Source organism: Artemia franciscana, chromosome 13 (genome assembly GCF_032884065.1).
Source record: "Artemia franciscana chromosome 13, ASM3288406v1, whole genome shotgun sequence".
Classification (NCBI taxonomy): Eukaryota; Metazoa; Arthropoda; class Branchiopoda; order Anostraca; family Artemiidae; genus Artemia; species Artemia franciscana.
Window position 1 is genome coordinate 26,815,032 of NC_088875.1, and position 13,249 is coordinate 26,828,280.

The window sequence follows — 13,249 nt, forward strand, 5'->3', positions numbered from 1 at the left end:
CTGTGCAAACGCAAGCTAGGTGAGCAACAGAAACTACCAACACTAATAGATCGAAGTGTTGTGGTCCATAGCACTAGCCTAGATAAGGCGAATGCTCTTGTAAAATTCTTCACCAGCACGTTCACTATTGACGATGGCTATTTACCTCAACTCCAAGACTCACACCCAGGAAGCGAGCTCCACAGCATTAGCTTCACGCCAGGAAGTGTTCTAAGAGCAATGAAGGGCATGAAAGCGTCTAAAGCACTCAATCCTGATGGCATCCCGTCCTTCATCCTGAAAGAAATGAGAGACTAGCTATTTGAACCTCTGGCAATACTTTTCCAAATCTGAATTCGAGCAATGTAAGTTTCCTACTTCCCGGAAGCTATCCCATGTAACACCTATTTTCAAAGGAAAAGGGAAGCGGAGTGACCCGAAGAATTATCGCCCGATCAGCCTTACTTTACCTTTCCTGAAAATCATGGAAAGGGTCATAGTGGAAAAGTTAGACTCGCACCTCGAATTGAACAACCTCATCTCAGATCATCAGCATGGCTTCCGTACGTTCTACTGTTTCCCAACTAGTAGTGGTACACGACTGCATCCAGTCTATCCTTGACCGTGGGATTCCAATAGATATTATCCTAATCGATCTACTTAAGGCCTTCGACCGAATATCCTTGCGAAAACTCATCCACTGCCTAGAAATCTATGGAATCAAGGGACAGCTAAAAATTGGCTCTCAGCGTACCTGAATGATAGAAAAATAGCAGTCAAGGTTGCAGACACACTATCCACATGGACAGATGCAACCAATGGCGTCCCACAAGGTAGTGTTCTCGGCCCAGTCTTGTTCGTCATGTACATAGACATTTGCATAAATGCCATTTCCCAAACCGACTTCGGCCTATTTGCAGACGATACGAAGCTCCTGGGAGAAGCTGGTGCATCATCATAAATCCAAAGCGACTTGGATGCCCTGACAGAGAAGCTCGAAGAATGGCAACTTTCACCAAATTTAGCAAAATGCTCTGTCGTCCATCTTGGCCGCCAAAATCCGATGTACTCATACAAAATGAAAGGTATTGGACCTGACAAAATCTACCTGTGAAAAGGACCTAGGTGTAATTCTGAGCTTGGACCTCAAACCAGAAAAGCATATCGGCCTGGTTGTGCGTAAAACGTCGAATACTCTCCGGCTATTCAGTCAATCCCTACGATACCTTGACAATCACTCAAAAATATCAGCATACACAAGCTACGTCAGGCCACAGCTTGAATGCGCCACTGTCATCTGGTCGCCATATCTCTAAAAGGATATTGACAGAATAGAACGGGTCCAGAAACGCTTTGTAAAAGGACTTCAAGGATTCAGAAACGTTCCGTATGACGAAGCTCTAAGAAGGCTCACTCTCCATAAACTTGAGACAAGAAGAACGATCTTAGACTTAAAAACCCTCTTCAAGATAGTTCATGAGAATTTTGGGAACGTAAAAGACAAGCTTGTTCAAAAAAGTCCCCAAAGCAACACAAGATCGCACAGTCTGTAATTGGAGCCCGTGAAGATGAAGATTGCAAGATCTAATTCTTACCATCATTCGTTCATACCCCGGGTCATCAGGATCTGGAACAAACTACCTTTCCGAGTAGAAAAGATGAAATCACTGGAAGCCTTCTCCAACAGCCTAAACATAAACATACCATATCTCGAGACTTTTAACTTAGGACGACTTTAAATGGAAATCGTGCCGCAGTCGATCCGCTCTTCGCCCTGCCATAACATTTTTCTTTTAAAAAGGTGTCAGTTGTATAGAAATTTTGTATTGAGAGGCGTGAGGAATAAAGTTATTTATTTATTTATAAGATCATCCCTATATGCATAGTTATTGGACTATTTTACCTATGGTGGATCAAATGGCTATGTCAAAGTTTCCATCGAATGTCTTTGGAAAAGAAAAGGGGCGTGGGAGGAGATTGAATTAATATGTAAAATTCGTTAAGTTTAAAGTTACCCATCAAAAGCTACGAGCCTGAGAAATTTTGGCCAATTTTCAAAAAAGGGGAATAAGTGATATTGATGAAAATCATAGAATTTTTTCCCAAGAGATAGGTCAAGGATGCGTGTCGATTTTTTTTTAGGGAGGATCGTATTGAATTGACTGTCCCAGTGGATCGGGAGAGGGTTCACCAACCGAAACTAAGGTTCCAGTGCCCATTTTCAGTTACCAAAAAGACTGCCACAGAAAAATATCGTTTTCTATCATTCTGTTTTCTGACATTCGTATAGCCTGATGTCTCTCATTACTCAGGGAATAGTCTTTGTTATTATTGTTTCTAAGGACAACATTTAGCAAAGAATTTGAAGCAAATTTTAGTTTCAAATTAGTTAATCTCTTTTGCTGTTTTTTAATTTTCCTTCTCAGCGTCTATTCCACAGCTTAATGAGTAACTAATACTATGTCAAATAAACGTGTTCCACTTTGTCACTTAAGAATTCAAGTAATTCACAGAGCATCAAACATTGTGTCTGCTGCATTGTGCGGCCTCTGGACATATTTGGTGCTTTTTGTAAGGAAAATGAGAAGAAATAACATCTTCTGTTTCCTGTTATTTTCCTTTTCAGCAGGATAAGGCTTTTAAGCTTGGCATCAATCCCAACAGAACTGGATAAATGGCGATTTGGTCCAATAGGGCCGCACATTTGAAAGGGCCCCGTTCTGCCCTCAAAATAAACACCCTTTTTTCAAAATTGTTTAATATTCATAATAATTCTTTTAAGCGTTTCTCTTGGAGAGAGATCATTTTTCAGGCTAAAACCAACAGAAAAAACTATATGATATCAGCAATGAGTGAGGAATATATTAAATAATTCAGCTATTATCCTAATTGATAGTGAAGATGCAAGGAAATTAGTTTTTCAGACAATTTTAGAAGAATTAACAGAACGAAAACTTGGAAATATGTAAATTCATATTATGTCTTCATATTAAATGTCTTCATATTAGGTTTTGTAAATTTATATTCAATAAATGTTTTTGTCTTTTGTAACCAGGAAATAACTGTTTATTCTTATTTATTTATGCTTACTCTTTTTTCGAAAATGGCTCTATTTTTTTGGTAAAATTGGCGTCTTGAGATATTCTGGCCTAAAAAAAAAACATCTACACAGGTCACAACTTTGAAAAACACGTTAAGAGCCTTAATTTTGTAAAAAAAAAAAATTGTAAGTCAAATGAGTAACGTCGTGTTTATGAGGAAAATTTCAAACGCACAAATTCATCTTTTCCACTACAGGAGTTGTACTGTCGTTTTCAGTACCTTCGACGCATGTAAGAATACATTAGAAACAAAACTGAACACAAAATACCAAATATACTGAGGGTATTTACAAAAGGCATTTTCAGCAGTTTCATAATACCTAAAGGACAGAAATATATACTTACAGTTGCTCAAAATGAACGGCTTGAGGTGGTAAGGCCACCTACTCCGCCTCCCGCCAAGCATCTCTGCAAGGACTATCACGGATTTAAGCCCCTTGGATAATGGCTACCGACGTACTAGAGAAAGACAGCGCACCAGGTGGACTGATGTCATAAGCCAGTTACTCCTAAGCTGCAAAATCAACCCAAACGAGACCCCATCACTAACACTGGGCAGGACCACCTGGAGAAGACTGATGGCTCTGTCAAGTAGTTCCCTCTACGTTGGTGCCCCTACAACGCAGAAGTTCTAAGCTAAGTAAGTCAAGTCAAAATGAGCTAACTGGACCATCAAATAAGAGAAGATCAAAAAGACGACCTGAGAAATTTAAATTCATAATGGGTTAAAATAAACTACCTAGACCATCAAGTGTGACAAGATCAATCCAAGCAGCTAAGGCAAAGGGCATTGAAAAAATATTTGAAGTAACAATAGACTAAAATGACGAAAAAAATATTTGTGATTAGAATACTTGCAAAAACAACAATTACAATGAGTCAAAACGAAAGTGAAGAACAAAGAAATAGACGCTTAAAAGACAAGCAGCAGTGAAAATTAAACGAGTCAAAAGCAAAAGTGGAGAACAAAAAAAATATGTGGTTACTGAAAAAATGTCTAAGGTAATGATAGACAAAGTTGGGAAACAAAGGAATATTCGGATAAAAGATAAGCGAAGCGAGAATTGCAACGAGACAAAAACGAAAGTGAAAAAAAATGGTTCTAAGACAAACGACAACAAGGATCAAAATCAAAATGAAAGTAAAGAATAGAGAAATTCGTAATTCGAAGATAAGCGAAAGGGAGAATCAGAACATGTCAAAAATGAAAGTGTAAAACGAAGAACTTTGTGGTCAGCAGACACGCGAAATGGAGTATCAGAATGTATTGAAAATGAAAGTGAAAAATAGAGAATTGTGCTGTTAGAACACTCGTGAGAATCAAAACTAGTCTAAAATGAAAGTGAGTAAAAGAAATGTTACGTCAGAATAACAACGTCATTGCAATCTTCGAGGTCAACAAACTGTGGCGCGAAATCCAGTACAAACATACAACGATGTCATTAACCACGCAAGTGTTAATTTCAAACCATTAGGACCCTTCAGCGTTGTATGTATTCATCGTGGTGTCCTCTATTTTCTTGCAGAAAAACTAGCCAACAAATATGATTTATTTGGATGTTGTTGCTTGCTTGGTCGAATTGCATTGCCACCTCTACAATTTCCATATAAATTGGTTTGGCTTGCTATAGGACATCACTTGCTCTCTAAAGAGCTCCATAAACAAATGCAAAACTTTAACTCATATTTTGTTTGATTGATTCAACGTAAGCGATGATCGAACCATCAGTAGTCGTAATGGTCTCAGCTTTAACGTGGCTTATCACACAATCATTCTAGCGCCACATCCATTGCAGACCCCTGAATAAGCTTTTGAATCACCTTCATATGGCCAAGATATTTTTTTGACCCCAGAACGCCTTGCGCATCCTTTAAACTATGGGATCTCCCGTAATCTCATGAATCTTTTGGAAGAAATGTTGCGAGATACGAACAACTATGTCGAAGGTTGCATGAAAATATGAGAAGTCGAGGATAATGTAAATCAACCTGTTGCTTCACTGGGGCAAGAGCCTCAGATATAAGACAAGTGACAACGAGAATCAATATCATCATCGTCATCATTTTATTAAAAACCCATCACAAAAAACTGGGTAGAAAGCCCAGAAAAAGACAGAGTAAAAACCAAGGAAAGAAAAAACAGAAAAGGGTACTTGTGTATTATCCAGAACACACTCAATAAGTTTGCTTTGTTTGGTCTGAGTAAAACCAGTTTTTGTCTCGAATTTGGTTGCAATTAACTTATTCTTTTGGAAAATAAACTGTAATGCAGGTATATTTTAATTAAATATTCAATATATAGAGGTGGTTAGGTCAGGTATTTAACATAATGTAGGTACTTATCGGTTATATAGTAGACACTATACAATTTCGATCGCGAATGATGCAAGCATGACACAAGAAACTGGTCAAACAACTTCTTTATACCACACAATTAGCTTTGGTCCGGTTGCAAAATAAATTATAGCTACATTTCATTTAAACATTTACTTTGTATTTTGGTTTGGTTTATGTAAACAAATTTGGGCTATATATTTTCACATTAGGGGGGGGGGGGGTAAAGCATAGCATATATGAAATACATCAATGGCTAGTTTACGCATTTAATTTATGCTATGCTTTACCCCCCTCCCCTCCCCCTAATGTGCTAATATATAGCCAAATTTGTTTCTAAAGTATTATATATTCATCATATTTTGTTTCATCTCATTAGCTTTAATCGAACTTCACTTCCCGAGTGTCTATTATATAACCGACATGTACCATAATGTGTTCTGGGCGGCCTGCTTTCCATAATTCTTTGTTGTAGTTTCCATAAAGTTGTTACTAAAGTATTATATTTTCATCATATGTTGGTATATTTCATTAAGATTAACCAAACTTCGCTTCTTGAATGCGTTCTGGATAATGCACAAGTACCCAGAAAAGGAACAACATAAATAAAAGCACACTTTGACAACTACAAAGAAGGGACAAACAGAAATGACCAAAGATGGGAAGACTTCTGGCATTCGGTAGTGAAATCACAAATGCGCTTCTCAATAACTCTAACTGGGTTTACCAAATGATACTTTCTTTGCAAAAAAGAGTTACTTGTTCAAGTTGGAATATCCATTAAATACTTTGCAAATTTAAAGTGAAGGAGATGTACGTGCTTTCTTTTGCCACAATTAAGGGAAGACCAAACAGGAGCAAGGGCAAGTAAGTGAGGAACTGTTAGGCTATTATACAAGTGAGAACAATTAACTCTACTTAGATACGAAACGATTGAAGCCAGGGAGGCATACGCAGCCCGGATCTTACTGGCATAATTTTTAATTGCCAGGTTTACAGTTCCTTTCAGGTTTGCTCCAATAGGTATGTCCAGGTAAGTAAGGCTGCTAGCACAAGAAACCTCAGAGGTGGATAGACTTATTGAATTTCTATTTCCTTTATAGTTGAATGGTAGAACAACTATCAACTTTAATATCAGTATTAAAGCTCAAACCAATGTGTTCATACTCTTCGTTCACAGTCGTTCCAAATAGAAAGCCATAGCTTGGCTGAATTACACGCCTTCACTAGATCTCTTTTTTTTTACCAATCTTCTAGCTGAAACTTTATATGAACACTTCGAAGAGGAACAGTGCTTCTTACAGCACATTTGAGCGCGTGATTTACTTGTGTCAAGTAGGAAGTGAGCTCAACTGAGATGTTGTTTTCACTTTGTGGCAGCACAGCACGATCGCATAAAAGATTGAAAGACACTTTGATTTTGCTCAGCATCTCGTCACAGACTTTACTGAAGGACTCACTTGACGTATTTTTCCAATCTTGGTAGGAAAACCCATTTGACACTGAATTTGAGCCATAGATGGGGATGAGCAAAAGCAAGTAGAGATAGGAAGGTGGTCAGAGTAGAATCCTTCTTTCAAAACTTTGATCTTGTGACTGCCAAACGAAACAACAATATGGTCTAAGTTAGAAGTTGAGGAAAGCGGCCAAATATATGAAAAGTTGTCATTCTTAGGCTATACACAATAGTAGGGAGGAACGCAGCCCCAAAAGATTTGTATTCGGGGAGACATTGTGTTTGTTATATCTACATTAAAATCTCCGCTGACTATAACAGATTTAGAGACAACTTTTTTTAAGAAACCTGCCTACAAGCTTGCAGGAAGACACAAATTGTGAATCAGACTGTTCGTTTTTATAATTTGTTGGCAGATAAACGTTACTATATGACTCTCAAGCTTAGCGGCAGTAAAGTAATCAGTCTCTGCTAATAGTTTGCAAGGGAATCGGAATAGGATAGCGAGACCGCCAGAGGGTCTGCCTCTCAGTCTCACAATTGCACTACAAAAGAGGAGGTACAAATTAGAAAATAATGGTAACAGGCTTTGGTGGTCTTCTGACAGGAAATGCTTCTGAATCAGAACTAGGTCACGGGACTGCAAGAACTGCGAAAGAATTGGGATTCGATCGGTAACTTTTCCATTAATACTCCACGACAATATTTGGCAACTGAAACTCATTTTGAACTAGATTTACCTTTCAGCAGAGCCTGTGCAATAGGGAATTTGTAACTGTAACATGGGTAACTGTCTGACTTGCAAAGAGTACATTTTTTTCGGTTTTTGGCAGGGGGCTGTTTTAGAGCTCCCGTGACCTTTTCTCCACAGACAGAACAGCAAATTTTGTTCATACACGTACTTGAAATATGTCGTATGATTGGCATTTATAGCATCGAAGCGGTAAAAACAAAAACTCTTGAATAGGGAATCTTTCGAAACCGTTCACTAATGGGAAATTCATTGCTCGTAGTAAATCCTCTTCTGTTCCAAATTTCAGCCTGAAAGATCTGGTAGAGCCACTTTTCTTTGCTTCACTACAATTTGGTATAAGAGACTTGACATCATCAGAAGTCAGATCATTTGGGACATGTCTAGCTATTCCAAAGTGAGAAGGACTTTTAACCTTAGCACTAATGGTACTCCTTGAGCTACAAAGCCCATTCTCTGTTGCGTGAGCATCACTTTTGGATGCAATGATAACTTTCCAGTCACCTCGGGTGTACTGTAGCTCAACATTTTTTTAGCTAACATCAACACATGCTTGTTCTAGAAAGTCCTTCCTTGATTCCGGTTTGGCTGGGTTACTTGGTAGATTTTTGACAATCACGACACAGGATGGTTCGGAAATATAATCAGCAGAAACTTCAGCAGTTACAAACTTACTTTTCGAGAAGTTTTGTTCCATCAGAATGTCTAATTTGCTACACATTTCTGTAATCTTGCGTGTAACAATCACTGTACTTTTATCTGGGATCGAGGAGACTTTTTCTGGCTCAAAAATAAGGAAAGTAGGCAGAGCAACCTTATCGTCATCACAAGTCTGTAACAATTTGATCATTTCCAAAATATTGTCATTTATAGCAATCTTTGTGGACATTCGAGCAAGACAATTCGCTTCAGTCCATAAGATCTCGTTTGTTTTTAAAATTTCTTTTTTTTTTGGAAAAACTGGACTGCTCTCTTTGCGGCTTCATCATGACTTTTTACAATTTATTCTGCACGTGACAAGAAATTTAGTTGGGGATTCCAAATGAGCTTGCCGGCCATCGCAAATATGCTACAACATTAACACAGCAAGTCTAAAATAACAGACCGTATTTCACAGCAAAGCGTTGTTTAGGAAGCGTTCGCTTAAACAAAATAGATGGGACGTACCCAATAAACAAGGGAAGCGTCAGTCCCCGTCCACCTAATCCCGCAGTTTAAGGGAGACTCTCCCCGCAAGTACAACAGCGCTTGCGACGGGGAACTGCCCCTCTTCTGCTTGCCTATTTAGGTTCCTTTAAACAACTAAAAGTGGTGCTTTCACTCAATCCAAATCACTGTCAAAATCAGTGTAATAACAAAGCATGATCCTTTCATTAGGTAAAATAGTTCATTAAAAAAAAAACTTGCCAAACAGCTTCTTAATATACAGAAAAAAAGAGCTATTTTTCACTTGTAATATATTCCAAAACTACACGGTTAATCCGGCTTAAATTAAACTTATTGTTTACTGGCCAATAACGAAAAGAGAACTGATATATAGAAGCTTGCCGTGTTACTGTTCCCAGGACCGGTGATGAAGTCACTGTTCTCTCGGTATTTGAAAATATTTCCAGTCCGGCCCCGATCCTCAACAGCGGCTATGTGACAATGCAATGTTGCATGGCTGTTGGTATTACGCATATACATTTTATTTTCCATAGACTGTAAATATTTTGACGGACGAATGATGTTGCGTAAATAGATTTCTGGTAGTTTTGATTGGCTCTCACGATTTTAGCTCGTGGTGTTTTGGCCCTAGTAGCTCAGAATTGCTGTTTTGCGAACACAAAGTAACAAAAATTGGCACTTTACCGTGGCGTGATCTCTTTTGTAAGTTGAAAATACAATATTACTTTCAATTTCTATTAAAACAATCATTCTCCTGATATTCTTTGGTTTGATACGATCACCCTTGGCACAACAAAACTAACTAATCAACATGCATCTGGATATAAAGTTTTTCCCTTGTATCTTTGTATTTGAAGATTTTTTTTCCTTTTTTCTAAGACCATTATTAGTCTATTTACCATAATTTGCTAATTTTTCTGCTTCAGGGAGATGAGCTAAGGTACAACCTTCGTCCAAGAAAAGGAAACAGCAACTTGTGTCAATCGTTGCGTGAGACTCCAAAAGAGTTTTTTGCTACTGTCAAGTTGCAGGAGAAGTTGACGAGGAGAAGAAATCAAAAGCTATTTGGGAATGTATATGAATGCGATTGAAATAAGATTGTACTTTGAACTCTACGATTTGAAAAAGCTCGTCGGAAACCTAAAATGATGTAATCTTACCTTGGGAATAGGATCAGGCTTCCAAGGTTGGACAAAGTTAAAAAATGTAGAGTTGTGTATTTTTGTCATGTAAATGCCACGCCACTAATACTACTACTAACAACTCATTGCGGCACCAAGCCATTTGAGATCTACACAGGTGCAAATTCTCTTCCTCTATTTTGTTCAAGGAGTTTCTTTTTCATTTCTCCAACGAGAGTTTTCTGAAATTATTAGGTACTTCACTTTTTTCAAAATCATATTTGTGATCTTCAGTATCTTATCTCTAACGTGGCAACTACCATATTTCAAAGACTCGTTTACAACTCTATCAGCACCTTAGCGCTTATTATTCTTCAATGTTTTATGACCTATCTCTAACTCCTTCTCGCAATCATTCCAAAAACACAACCATTCCAGAATCTCCCGAAGTTTTACTTATTTTCATATAATCCGTCCATTTTCGCTTTTTCGATAAACCCTCGTACCCCCCCCCCCCCGCAAAAAAAAAGTTGCTGCTGGTTCCGTGCTTTTCTTCCCCAGATTCTGACCATGTGCTTCTTCTAATCTATGCGGACCTTGGAAAAAGTGAGTCTTTTTTTATTGCTGCCGGATTGTGCTAATCTTTGAAGGATTGTCAACCCTAAATTTAAGAATATACTGAGATGGAATATCGTGTGGTATTGATATTTTAGTTAGACCTTTTCACCATTGTTGGGATAACAAGCAACGGTAAAGGTAATAGGTGATTATGGTAACAGGCCAATATCAATCTGAATGAACCCCTCGCACGTTTTCTGTAAGGGTGGGTTACACAGACTTTGTCTGAGAGAGGTAAATAAGGGTGTATAGCACCTTTTTTTTCTAAAAAAAAAATCGCCGTGTTTTGGGTCTCCCAGGAGGGGGTCAGTTACTGCTTTCCCATACGAAATCAAACCGTAAAATTCTCGGCCTTAAATATTGAACGTCACCCTTATTCCAGTCAGTCGTTTTATTTATTTTGCAAATTATTACACATTAGTATACATGAAAAAACCCAGCAATTTCAAATAATAGTTCCACATCCTTATTTTAAGACATTCATGTTTTATTTTTTATATTAGTAAGCTTTGCGCTATTTTGTATTATGTTTAACTGTGACATGTATGTTTGTAGCAATTTTAATTTTTTAAAATAAAGCTTTATTTTCTGCACCTGCTTTTGGAATTATTTTAAAACGACAGTTTTTAAAACAATATTCTATAGCAAAGTCCACACTACTGAACAACGTTTGGATCAAGTCTACAAACATCTGATAATCGAAATTTCACACTCCCCTTAGTATTGTGATTGCCCTTAGAAATTTTCCAGCCAGTCTGTCGGAAGAGAGGCACAAAAAAGAAAAAAAAATTGTGGTCACATTGATTTTGAGTCACGTTGTGCTTGCTGACTACATCCCAAGAGTGAGACAATAAATGCAGATACCTACAGTCAGATTTAGCACAGACTTTACCGCACGATCCAAAACAAAGGGTGCGGATTGGAGACAAGTGGTGTCATTCTCCTCAGCGGCAGTGCTTGTCCTCTCTCAGCTGTATTGACGAAAAATTATTCAGGTACATTGAGCATTCACCCTACACTGTAGACTTCGCCACTTGTGACTTTAATTTATTTCCCGAACTGAAAGGTTTTGGTGGGGAAATGGATGTGTCAATGATAATGAAATTAAAGAAGCTGTTTATGACTGATCCAACAGCTTGACGGCAACAGTATACAAAGCATAGAAAACATGCAAAAAATTAAGACTACTGATCAAGCTTAAATAGTGATTACGTAGAAAAGTAGTCTAAGCGTCAAATCTATCTATCTATCTATATATATAAAAATAAGTTGTCTGTCTGTGGATCAGGTGACGTCATGTTTCTGTGTTGACTGACGTCATGAAATTAGTTGTCGTCATTTTTGCTTTGACGGTGACGTCATTCAAGATATTTAAGACATATGTTCACGTAGAAATCTATTAATGTTTAAGTTTACAATGACTGATGAACTTACCATGGCAAAAGCCGATGAAGATGCTCAAAGAGTCTATGCCAAAAAACTTGCTGCTGATAGAGAAAGTCAGAAAAGAAAGCATGCCGAGGAACTACCAGAGCAACGCGAAAGCAGACTTGCTGCTAAAAGAGAAAGTGAAAAAAGAAGGCGTGCCGAGGAATCAAAAGAACAGCAAGGAAACAGGCTTGAGGCTGATAGAGAAAGAAAGAACAGAAAGCGTGCCGAGGAATCAAAAGAACAGCAAGGAAACAGGCTTGAGGCTGATAGAGAAAGAAAGAACAGAAAGCGTGCCGAGGAACTACCAGAGCAACGCGGAAGCAGACTTGCTGCTAAAAGAGAAAGTGAAAAAAGAAGGCGTGCCGAGGAATTACAAGAACAGCAAGAAATCAGGCTTGCTGCTGATAGAGAAAGTAAGAAAAGAAAGCGTGCCGAGGAATCACAAGAACAGCAAGAAATCAGGCTTGCTGCTGATAGAGAAAGTAAGAAAAGAAAGCCTGCCGAGGAATCAGAGCAACCTGAAAGTTATCGCCTGGCATTCAGGTACAACCCAGTCGATGATTATAGCTTGAGTAGATGTGTTCAAATCGGGACAATGTCTAAAATTTGTCCCTATTGCAAGGCCTTGAAATTCAATGGTGAAACAATGGGAATGTGTTGCGCCTCAGGAAAAGTTAAACTTCCTCTATTGGCTGCACCACCAGAGCCATTGAAGACTTTCCTTACTGGAACTACGTCAGAATCTAAGCGTTTTTTGTCAAAAATCAGAAAATACAACTCATGTTTCCAAATGACGTCGTTTGGAGCCCAAATCGAAAATCCAGATCAATTTATGTCTACTTTCAAAGTAAAAGGGCAAATTTATCATAGAGCAGGGTCCCTTCTACCATTCTCAGGCGAGAATCATAAATTTTTACAATTGTACTTCATCAGTGATAGAAATTCTGAATTGAATGTGTCGACTGACGTCATGAAGTTAGTTGTCGTCATTTTTGCTATGACGGTGACGTCATTAAAGATATTTAAGACATATATGTTCACGTAGAAATCTATTAATGTTTAAGTTTAAAATGACTGATGAACTTACAATGGCAAAAGCCGATGAAGATGCTCAAAGAGTCTATGCCAAAAAACTTGCTGCTGATAGAGAAAGTCAGAAAAGAAAGCGTGCCGAGGAATCAAAAGAACAGCAAGGAAACAGGCTTGAGGCTAAAGAACGCAAAACCGCGCAGTTAGATGAAGATCCACCTGGACAGCGAGAGTCAAAACATATAAAAACTGAAAATGATAG

The 13,249-nt window shown here is 38.1% G+C and overlaps 1 protein-coding gene across 4 annotated transcripts in view; it reads left to right on the forward strand.

Moving 5' to 3' along the window:
• The window catches only part of LOC136034734 (uncharacterized), a 119,049-nt gene extending 107,929 nt beyond the window's left edge, over positions 1 to 11,120 (forward strand). For all 4 annotated transcript variants that reach the window (XM_065716103.1, XM_065716105.1, XM_065716104.1 and 1 more), the window contains one exon: positions 9,715 to 11,120. In XM_065716103.1, coding sequence (XP_065572175.1) covers positions 9,715 to 9,879 — 165 coding nt within the window. In that variant the 3' untranslated portion in view covers positions 9,880 to 11,120. The remainder of the gene's footprint in view (positions 1 to 9,714) is intronic.
• Positions 11,121 to 13,249: the final 2,129 nt, after the last annotated feature.